Source organism: Embiotoca jacksoni, unplaced genomic scaffold, assembly GCF_022577435.1.
Source record: "Embiotoca jacksoni isolate LCO1_2020_lvr unplaced genomic scaffold, fEmbJac1.0.p SCAF_35, whole genome shotgun sequence".
Taxonomy (NCBI): Eukaryota; Metazoa; Chordata; class Actinopteri; family Embiotocidae; genus Embiotoca; species Embiotoca jacksoni.
The window spans coordinates 1493917-1513020 of NW_027185387.1; the positions used below are offsets into that span (position 1 = coordinate 1493917).

A 19104-nucleotide genomic window follows, 5' to 3' on the forward strand; every position below is an offset into this window, starting at 1 on the left:
TGACTGGCCCTTTTGTCATCCGCAGACAGAGCTAATTTAATTACAGGCCGGAGAGGTATGGAGGGAGGAGGAGGAGGAGGATGAAGAGGAGGAGGAGGAGGAGAGAAAGGAGAGGCAGCAGCAAGCGACTCCCTCACAGCGGAGTCTCGCCCGCCTGTCAATACCAGATATGAAATATTGACCAGGCGGACGCAGACTTTATGAAAAATGCATGACGTCACGCGGCGAGTTCAGCAGCGAAAACGCAGACAGGCGGACGAGCCGGGAGTGAATTTGAGTGAGTGTGTGTGTGTGTGTGTGTGTGTGTGTGTGTGTGTGTGTCTGTGTGTGTTGTCGGGGTGTGGCCGCGGGTCTCTGGAGAGGAGGAGGGAAGCCCCACTGACCCACATACCCCTGCATGGATATTACATTATTCAGAGAGGGAACACACAAAGAGACAGGAGACAGAGACGGACCAGCGAGGAGAAGTGTCGTCGTCCACCCCGTCCCGTCCCCCCCCCCCTGCCCTCGATTCTCTTCACCTTCTCGTGAACTCGGTCTAAATTACACCGCCACGCTGGTGCTTTGGGCATCCATGCGCAAAACCTATAACGCGTTTCCGCAACAACCAAAAAAAAAAAGACAAAATTATCCAAATCGTCCAATCGGTTTCTTTGAATCCTTTTTCCACGCGGCAGGGTTGGGAAAATCAACTAGACGAGGAAATGCGCTGGAGGATCCATCACAGGAGGGGAAATCTAATCAAGTGTGGATTTTTGTTGTTGTTGTTGTTGTTGTTGTTGTTGATTGTCACATTTTGAATGCAGCTGCGAGCATGGTTAAAAACAGGTCCGCGCGCGGTGCGTTCAAAGACCCCTCAGGTTTCAAGAGCATCTTTTTTCACGATGCTGAAATGTTGCGAGAACATAGAAGCAGTTTATTATCAGGACAGCGGTCAGTTTTAGGACATCAGAGCAGATTTATCCCGAATCATGATTCTTGACATCGAGTCAATGTCTGATGGAAATATTGACGAATAGGACAGAGGAAGGAGTTGTTGGACACTTTAGGACAAAGCAGAGAAATTTTGCAAACGAAAGAAAGCGAATCAGGGAAATTTCTGAAAATCAATAACTTGTTTTAGTTTTATTTTTTTTAAACAAATATATAATAAATTTCACTTTTAGTTTGTAAAACTTAAATATTTACTTTGTTTTTGTTTTTTTTACTCTTCCTTGATTGAAAAATTTAAACATTTGAGTTGAAGACCAGTCAAAAAAAAAAAAAATAATAATAATAATTGTCAACTTGGAGTTGGGAAATTGTATTTAACATATTTCACTGTTTTGTAATATGTTATGGCCTAAACAATCAATCATTTCATCAGGACAACAATCAAGAGCGATTTTTGACCAAAAGAATTCGAATGGAAAAAAAACCAGAAGTCCACTTTATGTTTAACTTCAACAGTTTCTTTCTCAGACTCGCTTTCACGAGACAAAACTCGGCTAAAATAAAATAAGGTTTTGAGATCGTTTTTTGATATCAAAAAATAAAAAAACCTAGGAAGTAAAAATTGGTGCAGATTTACGATCTACTACCGGACATGTACCGACATTCCTGACAGCCCGTCGGTTGTGGACTCGTAGGACGCCTGAACGCCGTCCAGAAACCTCGTCTTCATCAAACTGAAGCACTTTGATGCATTTCGGATGCGTCTCCGACCGGACGTCAGCAGATTCACCGCCTCGACGGACAGGAGGAGAGAAATGCTGCTTCTCAACATTTTAATAAATATTTCAGCTTATCTGAAGAAGAACACACACACACACACACACACACACACACACACACACACATACAAAATAACACACAAGCAGACACAAGCAAACCGTTGCTGCACGGGCTGAATAAACAACACAGTACAGAAATTGTTCAGGCACGAAAATTGGGAGAAATTTATGCAAATAAATAGCCCACTCGCTCACTCATGTACACACACACACACACACAGGCTGTAGGTGTGGCCTGCCTGCCCCCACCCGCACCCCCACCCGCACCCCCTCCCACCCCACCCGGTATCGGGTGGATCAGCAGGGAGCATGCTGGGAAGGTTGATGAGGTCTCTGGGTACTTTGATCTCTCTTATCTCACAGATTCTGCTCAGCTCAGCTCCTCTCACTACCACTGCATTCCTCGGAGGCTGACACACACACACACACACACACACACACACACACACACACACACACACACACACACACACACACACACACACACACACACACACACACACACACACACACATTTATCCACACACTCCCACGAGCCCTCCTGACGATAACTTCGTCCACCGCGCGCTGCTCGTTACATCCCAGCGATCAGTTTGATGATGTACTCCACCTGCTTCACTTCCTACGTTTCCCAGAATTCCACACGTGTCCCGCACTCGCACTCGCACACACACACACACACACACACACACACACACAGAGACAACATCATTGACAATGGAGGTATTTTCCGCTCACTCAGCAAAAAAAAAAAAAAAAAACATCTTGGATGCGTTTTTTTTTTTTAGGTGTCATATTTCACAAGCGACTCAGCAGGTGCACAACACATTGCATTGTGGTCCACTTCCTGCTCCATGTGGTTTTCTATTAATCACATATTATTATTATTATTATTATTATCGTCATCATCCGCTTCCTGTGGAGCACATTCACATAACAACAGCGGCTGATCCAACCTTGATTTTGCTTATTTATTTTATTTTTTATTATCTACTTGTGTGAGTCGGTTCCCACATGGACTCGCACATGTTTAAGGTCATACGACAACACACACACACACACACACACACACACACACACAACTACAAGTCCCATCATCACAAGTGGGACTTGCAGTTAATCCACAGAAAAATGATCTGAAACTATTTTCATGATCAATAAAATGCTTTGAGTCTTTTTTTTCTTTTTTTTTGTTAATAGAAAAATACTAAAATTCTCCGATTCCAGCTCCTTATATGTGAATATTTTCAGTTTCCTCCATTATAATAAACCGAATATCTTTTGTTTGTGGACAAAACAAGACACTTTAAGAGCTCCGCCTTTGGCTTTGGGAAACATACAATCAACAGATTAATCAATCATGAAAATATAATCACTACTTTCAGTCCTATTTGAGAGAACCAAAACAAGTGTGCGTCTGCGTGTGGTCGTCTCTTCGTGTCAAACACGAAGCCAAAAGGAATGAAAGAGATCTGGACTGGGAGGAACTGTTTCCTGAAGGGATGACAAGCGATGATGGAGGTTGGACCGACTCGTTCTGGACTGAAACAGAAAACCGATACGAGAGCTCCTGCGGTGAAATACTCGCGTTCGACACGCAGGCGTCTCTGTGCCGCTGCGAGCTTTCTGCCTCGACCCCGATATATCAAAAAAAAAAAAAAAAAAGGGCGGATTGAATATTTGAGGCAGGTCTGAATTATTGAGTTGCAGAGACACCGTTTCTGAAAAGAAATCAATCCCGTGCGAGTTTTTTTTTTTCCTTTTCAGTGCTGCGAAAAATAAAAAAGTCCGTCCGTTGTAACGAAAGCTAAATTCCCAGAAACAAAATATAAAAAAAAAACAATAAATAAAAAAAAACAACTGGGGCGAAGTGAAGCCGAAGCTACGTGCGTGGCAACGCGTCCCCGGGGGTGGTGCCGAGAAAACGTGCGAGCGGGCGAACGGGCGACCTTGTCTTTGTCCTCGAAAGTCGCCGCAGACTCGGACCCAAGAACTTTCTTTTCATGATTTCCAGATATTTACAACTGGATATCACGAGCTGTGTTGATTTCACGGGCTCATCGACCGCATCGAGAGTCTGACTCGAACACGCTCGTGCGTGTGTGCGCGTGTGTGTGTGCGTGTGCGTGTGTGTGTGTGTGTGTGTGTGTGCGTGTGCGTGTGTGTGTGCGTGCGCGTCGCTGTCTTTATGAAGATGCATGTGGCCGTCTCCGAGTGGCCTTGAGCAGCGGCGTTAATGGCCTCCTCCTTACCGTGGAGCAGCTGAATCAAACGGCTCTAATGGGACTAATATATCTGCCTAAGCGTCGCTTATCGCGCCGTCTCAACGGACGGGGGGGGGGGGGGGGACGGACGGACGGACGGACGGACGGGAGACGGGGAGAGGAAAACCAGATGTGGGCTCCCGAGAGAAGAGAGCCTGCGAGTCGAACAAGACGCGAGAGATTCGGCGATACTTGTTTTGTTTGGTTTGTTTTTTGTTTTTTTAAAGTGAAATGATGCACGCTGGCATTAAAGGACGCGCGCGTATCGGGAAGCGGTGACGTCCAGCAGACGGCCGCTCACGTTCACGCGCGTTAGACATCGTTAGATTTCAATCGGCTGCCGCGGCTTCGCCGTGATTGACAAGTTTACAGTCTGAACCACAAGTATTTAATCTAAGTAGTTACAATACAAATTTTTAATTGGAACTGATTAACGACTGTTGAAACGGGCCGAAGGCAGAGAGAGAGAGAGAGAGAGAGAGAGCACGAAGGCAAAACCTCATTTCTTCACTTCTGACGCTGCGGCGAAACTATTCATGTTCTCGCATGTTAAGGAGATTCTGATTTTGATTCTGAGTCTCTTGTCGTGTTTTTCTTTGAATCTTGATTGAGTGCTGTCTTTATTTTATTTTTATTCTCCTGCAGGCGAAAAAAAAAAGCAGATTTTTTTTTTTTTTGGGTAGTTTACGAGTGCAAACCCCCTCCTCCTCCCCCGACTTCCTCTTTGTTTTCCTCCCCTGGCCGATTCCCCCGACAGAGGTGGCTTATCTGATTCCATGCAGCTCTGGTCGGCAGCCAGAGCATATTTCAGGCCGCCGGAGCAGAGCGGCGCTGCCAAGCCGAGTTTTTGTTGGCAGCGTGTGTCCGCCGGCGGCCCGCGTGACGGCGCTTTCTTCCCGACCTCCCCCCCCCGACAAAAACGGAACCTCGCGGGTTGGCCGGGCCGCGGCGCCGCGAACCCGTTCGCGAACCCGCCGAAAATTGATTGTCCGGCGGCGGCCTCGCTCGTTTACCGTATTTATCGTAGCCGGCTGGGGCGAACGAAAAAAACAAACAAAACAACAACAACAAAAAAGTCAAAACAGGCGACCGAAGAGGATTGATCCGTCTTTTTTTAGTTACTTTTTAGTTTTTAACCGTCTGTTTTGAAAAATCATAGAACTGCAAATCGTTATGAGGTCGAGTGGCAGAGAAAATATAGAAAAAGTAAAAACAGTTTTTAACAGTTTTTGTTACCGTTTTATTACCGTGGTATCAATAATTACATTTATTAATACGACGTCATTCTCCTGAAGCGCTTTGTGACGTTTGCTTTGTGAAAGTTGCTCTAATAAACACAATATACTTCCTTATCTTACCAGCTACGCATCGTATTTTACAATCCGATCGAGCGGTTTGCGAGTAACATCTTCAACCTCCAACTATAGCTGGCAAATAAAAAAGCAGTTTAATAAAAGTGTGATATTTCCCTCTGAAATACAGACGGGTTCAAGTATACAGACGGGTTCAAGTATAAAAATAAAGTACATCAAAACAGCAGTTTTACTGAATGAACTGCAGACGTGTGTGTTTGTGCGTGTGCGTGTGTGTGTGTGTGTGCGTGTGTGTGCGCACGACTCGACACGACATCATCTTCACGAGACGTTTCACTGTCCATCACGGCAGATTAATGCAGAAACGTTTGCTTGTTGCCATGACGAATCTGTGCCGAGTGCTCGGCTCCGTTGAGCAACACTCAAGCGCCGCCGTCCACGCAACCCACACATTTTCATCTTATGAGGCTGAATGACAGGAAATACTCGAGAGCAGTCTAATCAGGGCATTATATGACTATTAGGGTTTTGTGTCGCTCGCTAAATGAGGTCGTCATTTCCTCTTAACGTTAACTTTCCTGACATCTGGACAGCCACTTGCAGCAGGTAATACGTCTCTTTGCGTATTGCACTCGGGATGATTAGCTTTTGCAGATATAAAGAAGGGTGAGATGGAAATTGTCTAAAGGAGACGTAAAATAAATAAATTTAAAAAAAAAAAGCAGCAAAAGGGAAACGGCTTCAAAAGACCTTTGAATTTATTAAAAAATATATATTTTTCACTACACTTACTGTTATTTTAGCTTTTACTCTATCTTCTACGTTATCTATTATCTCAAAAATAGACTGTATTTAAACGTGGACGTCGCTTTCGGCTCTGAAAAAAATGAGGCCGATGCGGGAGCGTCCTAAACTGCGATACCACCGCGTGCCACTAGAGGTCGGCTCCACATAATCACGTCGTTAGTTACAAAATAAGCCTCAGAAAGATGTGTTTTTGAGGGGCGTGTCTCTTTGACTGACAGGCCTGTGGTGCAGTCGGGTTGCGGCTATCGGAGGGCGGGACGTCGTATCGCCGGGTTTCCAACCAGATCGAGTCTGACCCCGCTCGCTCGTCCAAATATGGTCACTTCCAGCTCCAAACCAGCAAAGATGGCGGCGGCCAAAATCTGAACCGGAGGCTTCATAACGTTCACAAACCGACGGGTGACGTCACAGCTGGTTGCCGCTTGGTCTTAAAGTTGTTTTTTTAAATTCTCTTTTTTGCTTTCAATTTGTTATTCATTTTGTCTTTAAATTGTCCTGAAACTTATTTCATTTTCCGGATGCACAACTGTCTGTCTTATTATTGGCCTGTCAATCATCCGTTAGGCACTTTGAACGGCACCAAAATGTATGAAAAAGTGACACATAAGTCTTGATTGATGTTTTGATAGATTTTTTTTTTTTTTTTTTACAAGCAAGAGAAGACATTAAGTCAGTTTCGGATCCCCTACAACCTGCAAAGTCTTTAAGCGTGACAACCAGATATAGCTCCGTCCTGACGTTTTCAGTATTGAAAAGGTCACGGGACATTTAAAACCTAGTCTATTACGGACCCATGAATTTGCTCAGTAAATGTCATGCCTGTCATATTTCTGTATCTTTTGTTAAATTGCGCCCTGATCAGAGTCGCTAAAATCAACACTACCGGGGGAACGTTCACATCAAACGGTTTACTAATCTGTCCGGCCGTTGTCGAGATGTCTCGCTCTGGATCAAAACAACCGTCCTCGCGCCAACAGCGGGACAAAAAGACGGGAGTCCGCGTGCCAGCGGGCCTTTGATTAGAGACAATAGGAGAGTTCGAGAGGAGCTCAGGGCAGGTAACGAACGTGCACACACACGTGGAGTCTGGCACACACAAGAGACACACACACACACACACACACACACACACACACACACACACACACACTCAACCCGAGCAAGCACGGCCGCGGTCGTCTGTCTGGTTATGTCACAATCGGATGAATTGCGTGCGCCTACTTCAGAACACTTAAAAAACCTGTGTTGTGACTGCCGGCGGGACGATCAACAAGTTCATCTGCTCACCAGAAAAAAAAAAAATAAATAAAACACAAAAGCAAAATGGAAACAGCGGAAGAACAACTTCTCATCATTACGAGTTCTCCAAAGATTAGAGAGGAAGCTTCGGGTTCACGGAGTTCTCCGTGTGCAAAAAAAACAGCAAAGTGAAAAGCATGTTGGCGGATTAACATCTACAAAAAAAACAAAAAAAAAATCACACCTGTGTAATTGTTGTTGCCTGGCAATGTAAATTTGTTTTTCATTAACAATACCGTCAGAGCTGAAAAAGAGCTAATCCGCTTGCGTAAACCCTCTGTGTATCTTTTCCGCCTCTTTTTTTTTTTTTTTTAAACCTCGCGACTATTAATCTCATCAATCGTTATTTTTTTTTATTAGACTATTAATTATTTAGCCCATAAAATGTCAAACGGTGAAGAATGCATACCGCGAGTTCTCGGAGCCTAAGGTGATGATATCTGCAAAATTGTTTATTTTGTCTGCCTGTCAAGAAACCCGGATGAATTATTGTAAACCGTGTCGTTAATTAAATTGCAGAGCAAAAGTGCGTAAGTATTTTTTAATTTTTTATTTCCAGCTGTCACTTTCTTCATATATTTGACAAACACCGATTTGTCACTTTTTTTTTTTTTTTTTTGCCATTCCCAAACTCAAAACGATGCCGACTTGCAATTAACTTGCAATGATCTTTTTTCCAATTATTTGTTTTCCTGTTTAAACGTAAAAAGCTCCTTATTGATGTTTTTTTTGTTGTTGTTTGTTTTAACTCGGACTCGCGTATTTTCATAAAACCGATGGCACGCTACGATCCAACCCGTCGCCGAGAGGTGCGGCGTTAAGCCGGCAGATTTTAGGCCGCGTTCGACAAACATGAGCGCTGCGTCAACACAGCCTCCCTCCCTTTTCGTTCAATGAGACCGACGTGTGGGCAGAGTCTCTGACAAAACAACACAGGGTTGCCAAGCAAAATAAAAAAAATAAAAAGAAGATAAACCAGGCTTAAGCTTGTGCTGCCAAATCCAATGTCACCTGGCAAAGCACTGCGGAGGCCCGCAAATCTACTGAGGATGTAGCAACATGTTAATACAAGGCTGGTGAAAATCCAGATAAATACGACGAGGAGAGAGCCGACAAGAACGAGGCCCGAAAACCGCAACTGCAGCCGACGATGAATGATGAGCTGGATGAGCAACGCAAATAAAGACTGTAACCGGTTTAAATAAAACGGGTACGATGTGACTTCAAAGGCAATTTTATGACACAGTGTTACTGATGGATGCCGTTGAAAAAAAACTAAAGAAAAAAAAAAATTCGGTACCAAATGAAAAAAGCGTTTTGCCAGACCAGCTGGAATCGAAGCACGTCGGTCGGTGCCCCGGATGCGTCGAAGGTCAGTACCGAGTCCTACCAATAGGTGGCGGCCTCACAGAAATTGTGTGCTGACGATATTATTCTCGGGCTGCAACTAAACGTACATCTTTATTATCATTTAATTAGCTGACTATTTCCTCGATTAAGCGTGTGGTCAATGAAAAAGTCAAAAAATGTGTAAGAAAAAAAAAAAAAAGACTTCTTACAAAGTTCAAAGTTAAGTGATTGAAACTGCTTGTTTGGTAGTTTTCCACCACAGCAGACCAAGAAAATGAAATAACTGCATTCTCACTATTTATTTTCGTCTCTTTGTTTTGTTTTGTTTTTTTGGCGTGTTTGTTTGAGAACATGTTTTCTTCAGTTGATTTCCTGTTGACATAATCTGTAAACAAACTCCCAAATCCAAATCAAAGCTCCAAACGGACCGCTTGAACTTCACCGCCGAACCCTTTGACGTGTCATAATAACCGTAATACTTTAAAGGGGGTTTTAAAAGGACGCGCTCAGCTGCGCGCGGAACATTTAAAACCTCCTCAAACAAGTCTGTGCAAGATTCACAAAGAAGGTGAAGCCGGGCGTCGGACCAACGGGCTCTTTTGTCGCTCCTCGCGCTTCTGTCACTTTCTCTGCCCTCAATCAGCCTCCAATCATGTCCTCTGCTGCGTGAACAAGTGTGCCCGCCTCGTTTACCGAGCGGGGGAGTAAATATTGAGGAGGGAGGCGGAGGGGGAGAAGGACAGAGCGTTGGATGGAGGAGAAAAAAAAAAAAAAAAAAAAGAGATAGAAAGAAAGAGAGAGAGAGAGAGAGAGAGAGAGAGAGAGGATTATGCTAATGTGTACAAACAACGACGGTCAAATCCTCCGACAGAAAAGAAACCAAACAAGAGGGACGGGGGAAGACAAAAAAAAAAGAGAGAGACAGGAACTGAGCGCCGGGAGAAATTCAGCCACATGGGGAGAAATAAATGAGAAAAAGTCTCGGGTTAAAAAAAATAAAATAAAAGAAGAAGTGAAATGATTCGGGTGCGCGGGCGTCCCGCGGTCGGAGGAGGCGAGGACGGAGGGACGGAGGAGATGAAGGGACGGAGGGAGAAAGTGACACAGCGGTCCTAATCTTCTCCGCTCCTGCTTTTCGGATCAGCTGAGCTCCTGCAGTCGCAGCTGCTCTGTGATTGGCTGAGACGGCGGAGTGGCGGATTAAAAGGACAGAGGGGGTATTTCTTTATTATTATTATTTTTTTTGGTGGAGGGGGGGGAGGTTGGTTTATGTGTGCGTGCGGGAGTTTGTATCGTTGTGAGAGCTCGGTTTTAGACCTCCGGCGCAAGGACACAGTGGTCGCTCGTTTTTTTTTTGTTTTGTTTTGTTCAAGAGACTATAGTTTTTTAAATTGGATCTCGGGTTAAAAGCGTCAGGATTAGACGTCGTTTAATAAAAGCAGAAATACACCCGAAGCCTCTCGAAAGATAAACTTCCTCCGAACGAACACAGAATCAAATACGGGCTCCTGGAGATTAAGAGTCGTGGTCTCCGTGTAGAGTTACCTTCCTAAAAAAAAAAATTTAAATTTTTTTTTTTTTAAAAAGCCGCAGTTTTGCCGTCAGAAAACTGATCTGGTGAGAAGTTAGAAATTTGCGTCCTAATCAAAGTTTTAATTGACTTCAATTTTGTGCTAAAAGTATGACGCGTTTGGATTTAAGTGACTACAGGCGTTGAGAAAAAAGAAAAATGAAGACAAAATTTAATTTAATTAAACTCAGATATTATATTTTTGGGACTTTAACACCTTTAAAAGAACTGAAATGAAACTAGTTTAACTAGATTATAACCACTGAGCAAATATTGGAAATGCGTGCCCCATCTCCTGCTTCATGGTTTGGGTTGAAATAAGTGAGTTACCTCTGCTTTATGCTACGTCACCTGACTTCCTCCCGTCACAATGACTACAAAACCACTAGAGGTCGTAATAAATGGGACCTTCGGGCCACCTCGTCTTCTGAGCATCGGATCAATTAAAAAAAAAAATAAGGCGATGCAGCATCCTCAACTCAATAGCAGGTTTAATAAGCCCCTGTATTCGGGGCGGATGTGTTACGACACCGGCTGTTCAACAGTCGGATAACAGTCTAATCGGGTCTAAAGCTGTTGCTAGGCAACTGATGACAATAAAAAAAATAGAATGAAAGAAATCAGCCTTTTCCCCTTTGCAGAAAAAGGTGATTAATTCTGTTTTTCCTTGCGCTTCAACCCAATGTTAAGGACTAACCAATTTGTATAACATTTATAAAGTTACTTGTATAAAAAAAAAAAAAAAAAACCTGCAAAGGATTTCACATTTTTTATCAAAAATATTTACAGTCGCAGAGTCTCAAATGCCGAGTCGGTGAGTCGTTCAAATGGATTCCCTCTCATGCATTATGGTAAACATAACACCACCGAGAGGCCCGGTTACACCCGGCAGACACTCTGAAATGCATCCGAAGGAGGGTCCTCACAAGTTGGTCAGAGTGTATTCCTGACAGAGAGTGTGTGTGTGTGTGTGTGTGTGTGTGTGTGACTTTTTAGTACACACCCGTTTCCCAAAACCTCACAGACTCCTGCGAGCCGACAGCAGAGGAAGCCGAGCGTCATGCGGCGCTTTCAATCACGCACAACAGAGATTTTCCTCTTCCATTTCATCTCACATCCACCCTCGACAACGCGCACGCACACACACACGCGCACACACACACACACACACATGCACACACACACCTTCACATCTGTCCTCTGCACCCGTCTCCCCACTAGCCGAAATCATTTACTCTTTCACAACCTCATCCGCTTTCAACTCAGCAGGACTCCAAAGGTGTGTGTGTGTGTGTGTGTGTGTGTGTGTGTGTGTGTGTGTGTGTGTGTGTGTCTCTCTCTCTCAGTGTAAGTGAAATGCAGAGAGAGTCAGAGAGAGAGAGAGAGGACTAACTTGGAGGTTGACCTGAAACAGTGCGGGGAGGACGATGAGCATGTGGAGGAGACGAACGGTGAAATAACAGAAGACGTATCGCCTCAGATCGTGCGAGCCCCATCGCCTCTTCATCTGCCGCCGTCGCAGTTCTGACGAACATCCCGCAACGGCGCGCGTTAATAACTCGCGCTTTGCCTCGAAGCCGAGGAAAGAAAGGTCGGGAGAAGTGAAAGCCCAGATAAGACGCGGGGGGCGAAGGCAAAATAAAGCCCAGAGGCTGTCGGCCGAGGTGCCCGCGGAGTTCGAGAGGGCCCCCCCCCCCCCCGTCCCCCCCCGTCGGACGGTGAAGCGCCGGTCTGGTTGCATCGTGGGAGAATCAATCTCAGCCGACATTGTTTTTCGCATTAAAGAGCACGAAGCTGACGGCAGAATAATAAAGTGGCAGGCCGGTCCGGCTTAAGTTGGAGGGGGGAAAAAAAAAATGACGACTCGGATCGGCGCTGTTGTAGATTCCTTGTTCCTTTCGTCGTCACGGCAACAGCGAAGGGCGTTTTTGGAGAAAGACAAAAAAAAATGTGTCCGGACTCGTGGTCGGAAACGGGAAGTGAACACGGGTCTCGAACTCGGGTCTTTTTTTTTTCTTTTTTTTTCCACTGAACCATCAATCCTAGCCGCCACCCCCCCCCCCCCCGATCAAGGATAAAAAAAAAAAAACTCGCATTATATCGACGCCATCTGAACGACGGGATTTCTCCGGAGACGCCACCAGGGGTCGCTCAACTTCAAAACTCGCCGATGGAATACATTTTTGGACCAAAGCAAGTTTCCCGTCGGTACGATAAACAACATCCACGTTACAAAAGAGAGAGGGGGGGGGAATAAACAGAATTTATTTTGTTAATCTATTCCGCAATTAAATCATTTGGCAAAAAGATGGCAAATATTTGCTGGTTCAGAATAACAGAGAGCTTTGAACACTGTGAATTGTGATGGGACTTCCTTCGATTTTAATATCTGAATTGAACAGCGAATCTCGCTGCCGACAAGTGAAGCGTCCACAAATGACATTTTGGTTCCAACAATATAACGCAGAAAAACTAAACTTGTTCTCATCTGGCTTTGAATTTTTTTTATTCCAAATACGAAACTGTGACTCCTGTTCAGGAGACGAGCGTTAACAGAAGAGCATCTGTTTCCTCGTCCTTCCCTTTTTTTTTATTTTTTTTTACTCCCTCTCTCTCTCTTTCTCCACTTCAGCTCCTGACTTGCGCAACCTTCGCCACAAAAAGCCCCTCGCTGCCGTTTCCATAGGAACCAGATCCACGGGGCGTTTATGGACGTGAAGCTGACTGCCAAGAACATAAACAATATATACCCCCCCTCCCCACCCCCCTTTAGCTCAGACAGCCATATCGATGAGGGGGCGGGGGGGGGGGGAGGGGGGGTTGTTGTTAATTTGATGAAACGTCCGTGAGTTACGCCTTCATTAAATTTCATCGGGGCTAATTAGCCGCCCCGTCCTTGACGATGACAACGTCGCCGTGGATACCCGTGGTCATTTCAAGTCGAGGCACTTTGAAGACGTAATGTAGTCAAGAGATGTTCAAAGTTTTTTTTTTTTTAAAGAGACCGCCGACTTCGCCGGTCGGTCGATACGTCAGGACGGGACGAAGCGGACGGCTCGAGGGTCGTTCGGGCAAAATAAATAAATAAATAAATAAAACGTAAAATGCGACATTGTCAGCGAGGTCCCGCGGCGGCCATATTATTTATGACAACGACGTACTCATAGAACTGCAGTTACGTCCAGTAACTACTGTTTCTTCACTTCAGCTCCTGTGCTACCAAGCCGGCGTCCGATTGGCCGCCTGGCGGACTTATTCTGGATGTATGCAGCTTTGAAAGTCGCCCCGAGGTAGATTCAGACCTGCAGAGACTATAATTCGCATCTACGGTCCCTATCAGAGTCGCGAAAAGTCGAAGACACCGTCGAAGGGGACGAACATCTGGGCTACGTCCGCTTAAAGCTCGAGGGGAATTGGTCGGCGGAGTTCAGGTGGGGATAATTTTCGATGCGGTCATTTCAGAAATGGCCCATGTGGAAATGTGAGCGCCATGTGACTCGTAGTTAAAAAAAAAACTAAAAAAAAACTGCGCACACACTGGTGCGGACCTATAACTTGAAATGTTTTTGTTTTTCTTCTTAAAACAGGCAGATTTACGATCAGGCAGCGCCAGGCACTCCTCCCGCTGAGGTCCAGTATAAACAGGTCCGTGTTACGGAGGCTGAAGAGGAGAAACACCGTGGCTGTAAAGTCCATTTCCTTCCTCACCTCCACCGGAACGGCGACTGCTTTCCTACACTAACATTCACACGTACTTTATCCTGCACGCACACGCACACGCACACACACACACACACACACACACACACACACACATCTGCACTGAAAGTGTTCTTACATCCTCCTCTTAGTCCCTCGTCAAACTCTTCTTTGGTCTCTGTGCAGCTATGAAACTTTATCTGGGAGAACATAAGCACGAGTTGCCAGAACACACACTTACTTAGACACACACACACACACACACACACACACACACACACACACACACACACACACACACACACACACACACACACAGAAAGAGACAACAGCCACAACTGCACTACAATTTCCACATGATTTCCACATCATAATTAGATCAGACGTTTACACAGACAGCTTCATAGACTCAGTCGGCCACTTTGCCTCTGCTCCCATCCTCCGGAGATACACACACACACACACACACACACACACACACACACACACACACACACATTCCTCCTGGGTGATTCAAGACAATCGTGCTCTGTCCTGAAATTTGTTAAATTGGTATGAATGATAAACCATTTAAAAGTTCAAACCAAGTCTCGAATGCCACAAATTACTCCGTTACGACTCGGCAGAAAAAAAAAAAAGGCTGTGTGTGTGTGTGTGTGTGTGTGTGTGTGTGTGTGTGTGTGTGTGTGTGTGTGTGTGTGTGCGTGTGTGTGTGTGTGTGTGTGTGTGTGTGTGTGTGTGTGCGTGCGTGTGTGCGCGTTCGCCGCGAGTCTAAAGCTCTCACGGTCGCAGACGTCCGTCGATCCTGCTGAATCGTGGAAAGAACTCGCTCTCCGCCGGGCGTTGACGCTGAAACTCCATAAATCAAATTATTCACCTTGTTTAGCAAACGTTGTTGAAAACCATAAAAATTTCTCTCGGGTTTTTTTTTTTAACGACGCGACGCCTGATTTAATCGGCGTAATCGAAGCAGAGTCGCGTGGGCTTTGATTTTTTTTTTTTTTTTTTTGGTCAGCGACGCGCACAGGCACACCTCTGTGTGGTCTGAATGAAAAGAGGTTTCAACTGACGAAGACTTTTGTTTAGTTTTAAAAATCAAACCCGAGGAACTTAAATCGTTTCTGAGAAAATGCGTCTTTCGCTTATAAAGGGACTATTTAAATAAACACGTCATATACTTTAAGTTTGACGTTTATGTTCTGGCCGAGCGGCGACCGATATATAGTTCAGATTTTGGCCGGCGCCGTCTTGCTCTCGTTCTGACAGTTTGGAGCCACGCGGCCCGTCGGTCAAAAAGACACGCCCCCCCCCCCCCCCCCAAAAAAAACCACGGTTCTTTGAAGTCTTTTTTTCTGGTTGATGACGGGACTGTTTTCAGACGGGCCGCCAGAAAACGAATAATAAAGGAGAGACTTAAGACAACAAAACGGGGATAGCTCGGGGAGAACGTCTATTGACTTCGAGGCGAGTTGAATGGGAGTCAATGGAGGCTTTTTGGAGACGACCTCTAGTGGCCGGTCTGCGGTATCGCAGCTTAAAGGCTCTTCTGCGTCGGCCTCATTCTTCAGATCCGGGAGCTACGAACACTTTTAATACACAGTCTGTGGTGTCAGCGTCTTTTTTTTTTTGTCTGATGAATATTCTGGCTGAATTTTGGAGCTACAGATTCAATTATTTATTGTAAAGATGATCCAGAAGCCCGGAGAGGTCACGGCATCTAAAACAAGAGAACGTTTGGTGTTTGTTCTTGATAAATGCCACCGATACTCATTAAATGTTCAGTTTGTTGATGATTAATGGTGTCATCGCCGTCCAGGCTGCCAACGAGTGCTCAGATTAAAATATTAACCAGCGAATAATCTGACAAGGTTTCTTTGCCCTGATTTGCAATTTTACAGCTAAGTGGCTTCGTAATTAAATGAGCTTGACGTGCGGAGACGGGAGTTTTGGCACGGACGATGTTTTGGATCTCGCTAATGAAGTTGCATTCGCGTGGCAATATCTGCGTTTTGTTTATTTATTTATTTATTTATTTTATTTCATTGGCCGGCCACCGCAACACCGTGAATCTCTGCGAAAACAAGCGCCGCGGTTGCGAGATTGACCGAGAGCGGGTCCAAGGGAAGGAGCGTCCCGACGAGCGGGGGAGGATCTACGGTACTAATGGATTAAGGGGGGGGGGGGGGGGGGGGGGAGGTCCAGCCGGACGCTCCGATATCCGTCAGCTCGCCTCCGACGCGTCCTCCCTGAAGAAGCAACGCAGCCGGCGGGTCGATGCGCGGCGATCGGACGTTCAAAACCGGCCGGGGATCAATAACACTTAAGCGCCCCCCCCCCACCCCGACCCTCATTTCTCCCGACCCCTTAAGTAGCTTAATGTGACGGAGGGGAGATTGATGGAGAAGGAACGTCGGCGCACATAAAACACAAGCGTCAAACAAAAACAACAACAACAAAAAAAGGAAGAAGAACAGAGACAAAACAAAAAAACAAAAGAAGAAGAAGAAGAAGATGCTCTCGTTGACGTCCCGCATCGATACACAGAATTGTAAAAGGAGGGAGCGCTGAAGATCTCCACTTGACAAACTGACGTGCTCTGCAGGAAAAAAAATAAATAAAAATACTCCGGTCCGCGTCGGCTGCCAAAGAACAATCCCTCCTTCCTCCCTCCCCCCCCCCCCCTTCCCTCCCTCCCCCCTCCTCCAGCCAAAAAAAACTTTGTCGGGAGCCAAAAGTCACTCAAGCGTATTTATTTTTTTTCTGCACGGGGGCACGCACCGCGCGGAGCGTCTCGGCTCCGGCAGCACTACCTTACCCCGCCGGACCGGTGACCCGCTCCCCGTTTCACTGGGTGACGATGGGATCCATATGAGCTCAATTATAGCTTCTTTTTTTTTTTGTGTGTTTTTTTTTTTCCCTCGACTCTTCTACACTATTTATGCAGGAAAAACTCGGCCCTCGGCACACTTTTTACCTTCACAGTTCAAATTCAGAAGTCACGCGGTTACGCAAATTTTCGCCGCGGAGCTGCCAAGAACTACCGGAGCCCCGTCGCGGAGCGGTTGGCAGTTTAATGCCTTGCTCGAAAGAGGGAGAGGGGGAGTGGGGAGGGGGGGGTAATATTCAGCGGTGAGCAAATGACAGTTTTACTTTTTACAACCTCGTCTGGGCAAGCTGGTTAAACTTCAAGTTTGGTTAAATCAATTTTTTTTATTTTTTTTTTAATACAGAAATGTCCTGGGTACATGTTCAAATTTCATTCATAAATGTCAAATACAGCAATAACACACGTCTAAGTTGGGTACTTAACCAAAATATGCCTTTAAGCTGGGATAAAAAAAAACGTGTCGGTGGTCGGTTAACGCTTTTTTGGGGGGATCACGTCACCTTTTGGAAGATTTTAGCTTCGTAAATCCAAATTTTACAGCTGCTCGTGTCAATACAATATTCAACATTTGAGAAGCTTGGTTACTGAAGACTGAACCATACGGGCCTAAAATAATATTACAACATTTCTTCATATTTCTGACGAGAACGACAAAGTACTGGATATATTTAGGTATTCATTTTCAAGAAAAACACAATTGCAACAGAGCGAGCGTTACACGTTTATACTTAAAGCATGAACGTAACGGACGGCGTTAAAACTTCGGCAGTGATGAACATCAACGGTTCGTCGTACCGCGTCAAAACATTGTCAATATGAACGTTTGTGATCGTCTTAAAAGATTACACCATTACTGCGAACGGTTATAATCCAGACAGACCGCTACTTTTCATTGACAAAAAGGGTTTGAGGTTCAAAAGTTTACGATAATATAATCCGATACGTCGTAGATCTTTTTTTTTTTTTCCCTCAAACTAATTAGGGACGACTTACGAGCAAAATTTGTTGACAAACTCTAACTGGGCGACCGTCGCTTTCATCGCCGAGGAAACTGAGAGCGAGACACACGGATCATCGAGGGATCAAACACGCAGGTGTGTTTCAATTCAGTACTTTTGACCTCAAGACCAGCTCGATATCTTCATCTTCAGGAGGTCGAAATCAACACGGAGGTTTTTAGCCGATGAGATTTTCTTTGTGTGCTCCCTCCCTCCCCCCCGCCCCCACCCCGCCTCCGCCATCTGCTTCGTCCACAGCGGATCAATAATAAGGGAACGACAGAAGAAAGAGGAACAGCGGAAGGAGATGGTAAAACAACAACAACAACAACAAAAGAAAGAGAGGAGGTGGACTCACTGCATCCGTCCTCGTCGCTCTGGTCCCCGCAGTCGTTGTCTCCGTCGCACTGCCACTGCGCCGGGATGCAGGTGCACTCCCCGAACGCGCTGACCGCGCACGTGAAGTGGTTCCTCCCGCAGGAGCACTCGGCGCTGCCCCGAACACCTGCGGCACAAAGACAAGCAGAAGGGGTTTTTTTTCGGAGATGAATCGGGACGCGTTCGCCGTTCGAGTGTGCAGATGGGACGGTGAGAAAAAAACAAAACAAAACAAAACAACAAACACGGCGAACCCACGAATCCACCTGAATGTTGACGACACCAGCGTCCCAACTCTTTCTTTGTTTTTGTTTTTTTTAACCGTAACGTACGTTCGCCCTCCTCCACCGCTCCACGCTTAATCCTACGGTATGCGCGACGAAAGCGTTAGAAAACCACAGCCATGTGCTGAAAAACCCGTTTAGCGTGCTTCGGTGCGATTTGATTTACGCCGCGGCAGTAAACTCCACTCGTCTGGAACTCATGAACATAACAACCCCGCCGCGTAAATTGCGCATTTTGATCTGGGCTCGGGACCACGACGTTCGGTCAATTAATGGACCCGTCAACCGCAGGATAATTACTTTCCAGCTATGTTGGTAATTAGTAATCATTTGAATGAAAACAAGCCAAGAATGTGATGCCCCCTGGTTTACATATGTCAGAATTTGCGGCTTTTCTGGTCTTGCACTGTAAAAAAGAAAAAAAAAATTGAATATTTGGGGTTTTTTGGAGAGCTGGTCGGACAAAAACTGTTCAGACGTTCT

General features: G+C 45.5%; 1 protein-coding gene across 1 annotated transcript in view; it reads right to left on the bottom strand.

Annotated features, from left to right (window-relative positions):
- lrp4 (low density lipoprotein receptor-related protein 4) overlaps positions 1-18495 on the bottom strand; it is a 63679-nt gene extending 45184 nt beyond the window's left edge. The window contains 1 exon segment of the mRNA XM_069165798.1: positions 18318-18495. Coding sequence (XP_069021899.1) covers position 18318 — 1 coding nt within the window. The 5' untranslated portion in view covers positions 18319-18495.
- Between the last annotated feature and the right edge of the window lie 609 nt (positions 18496-19104).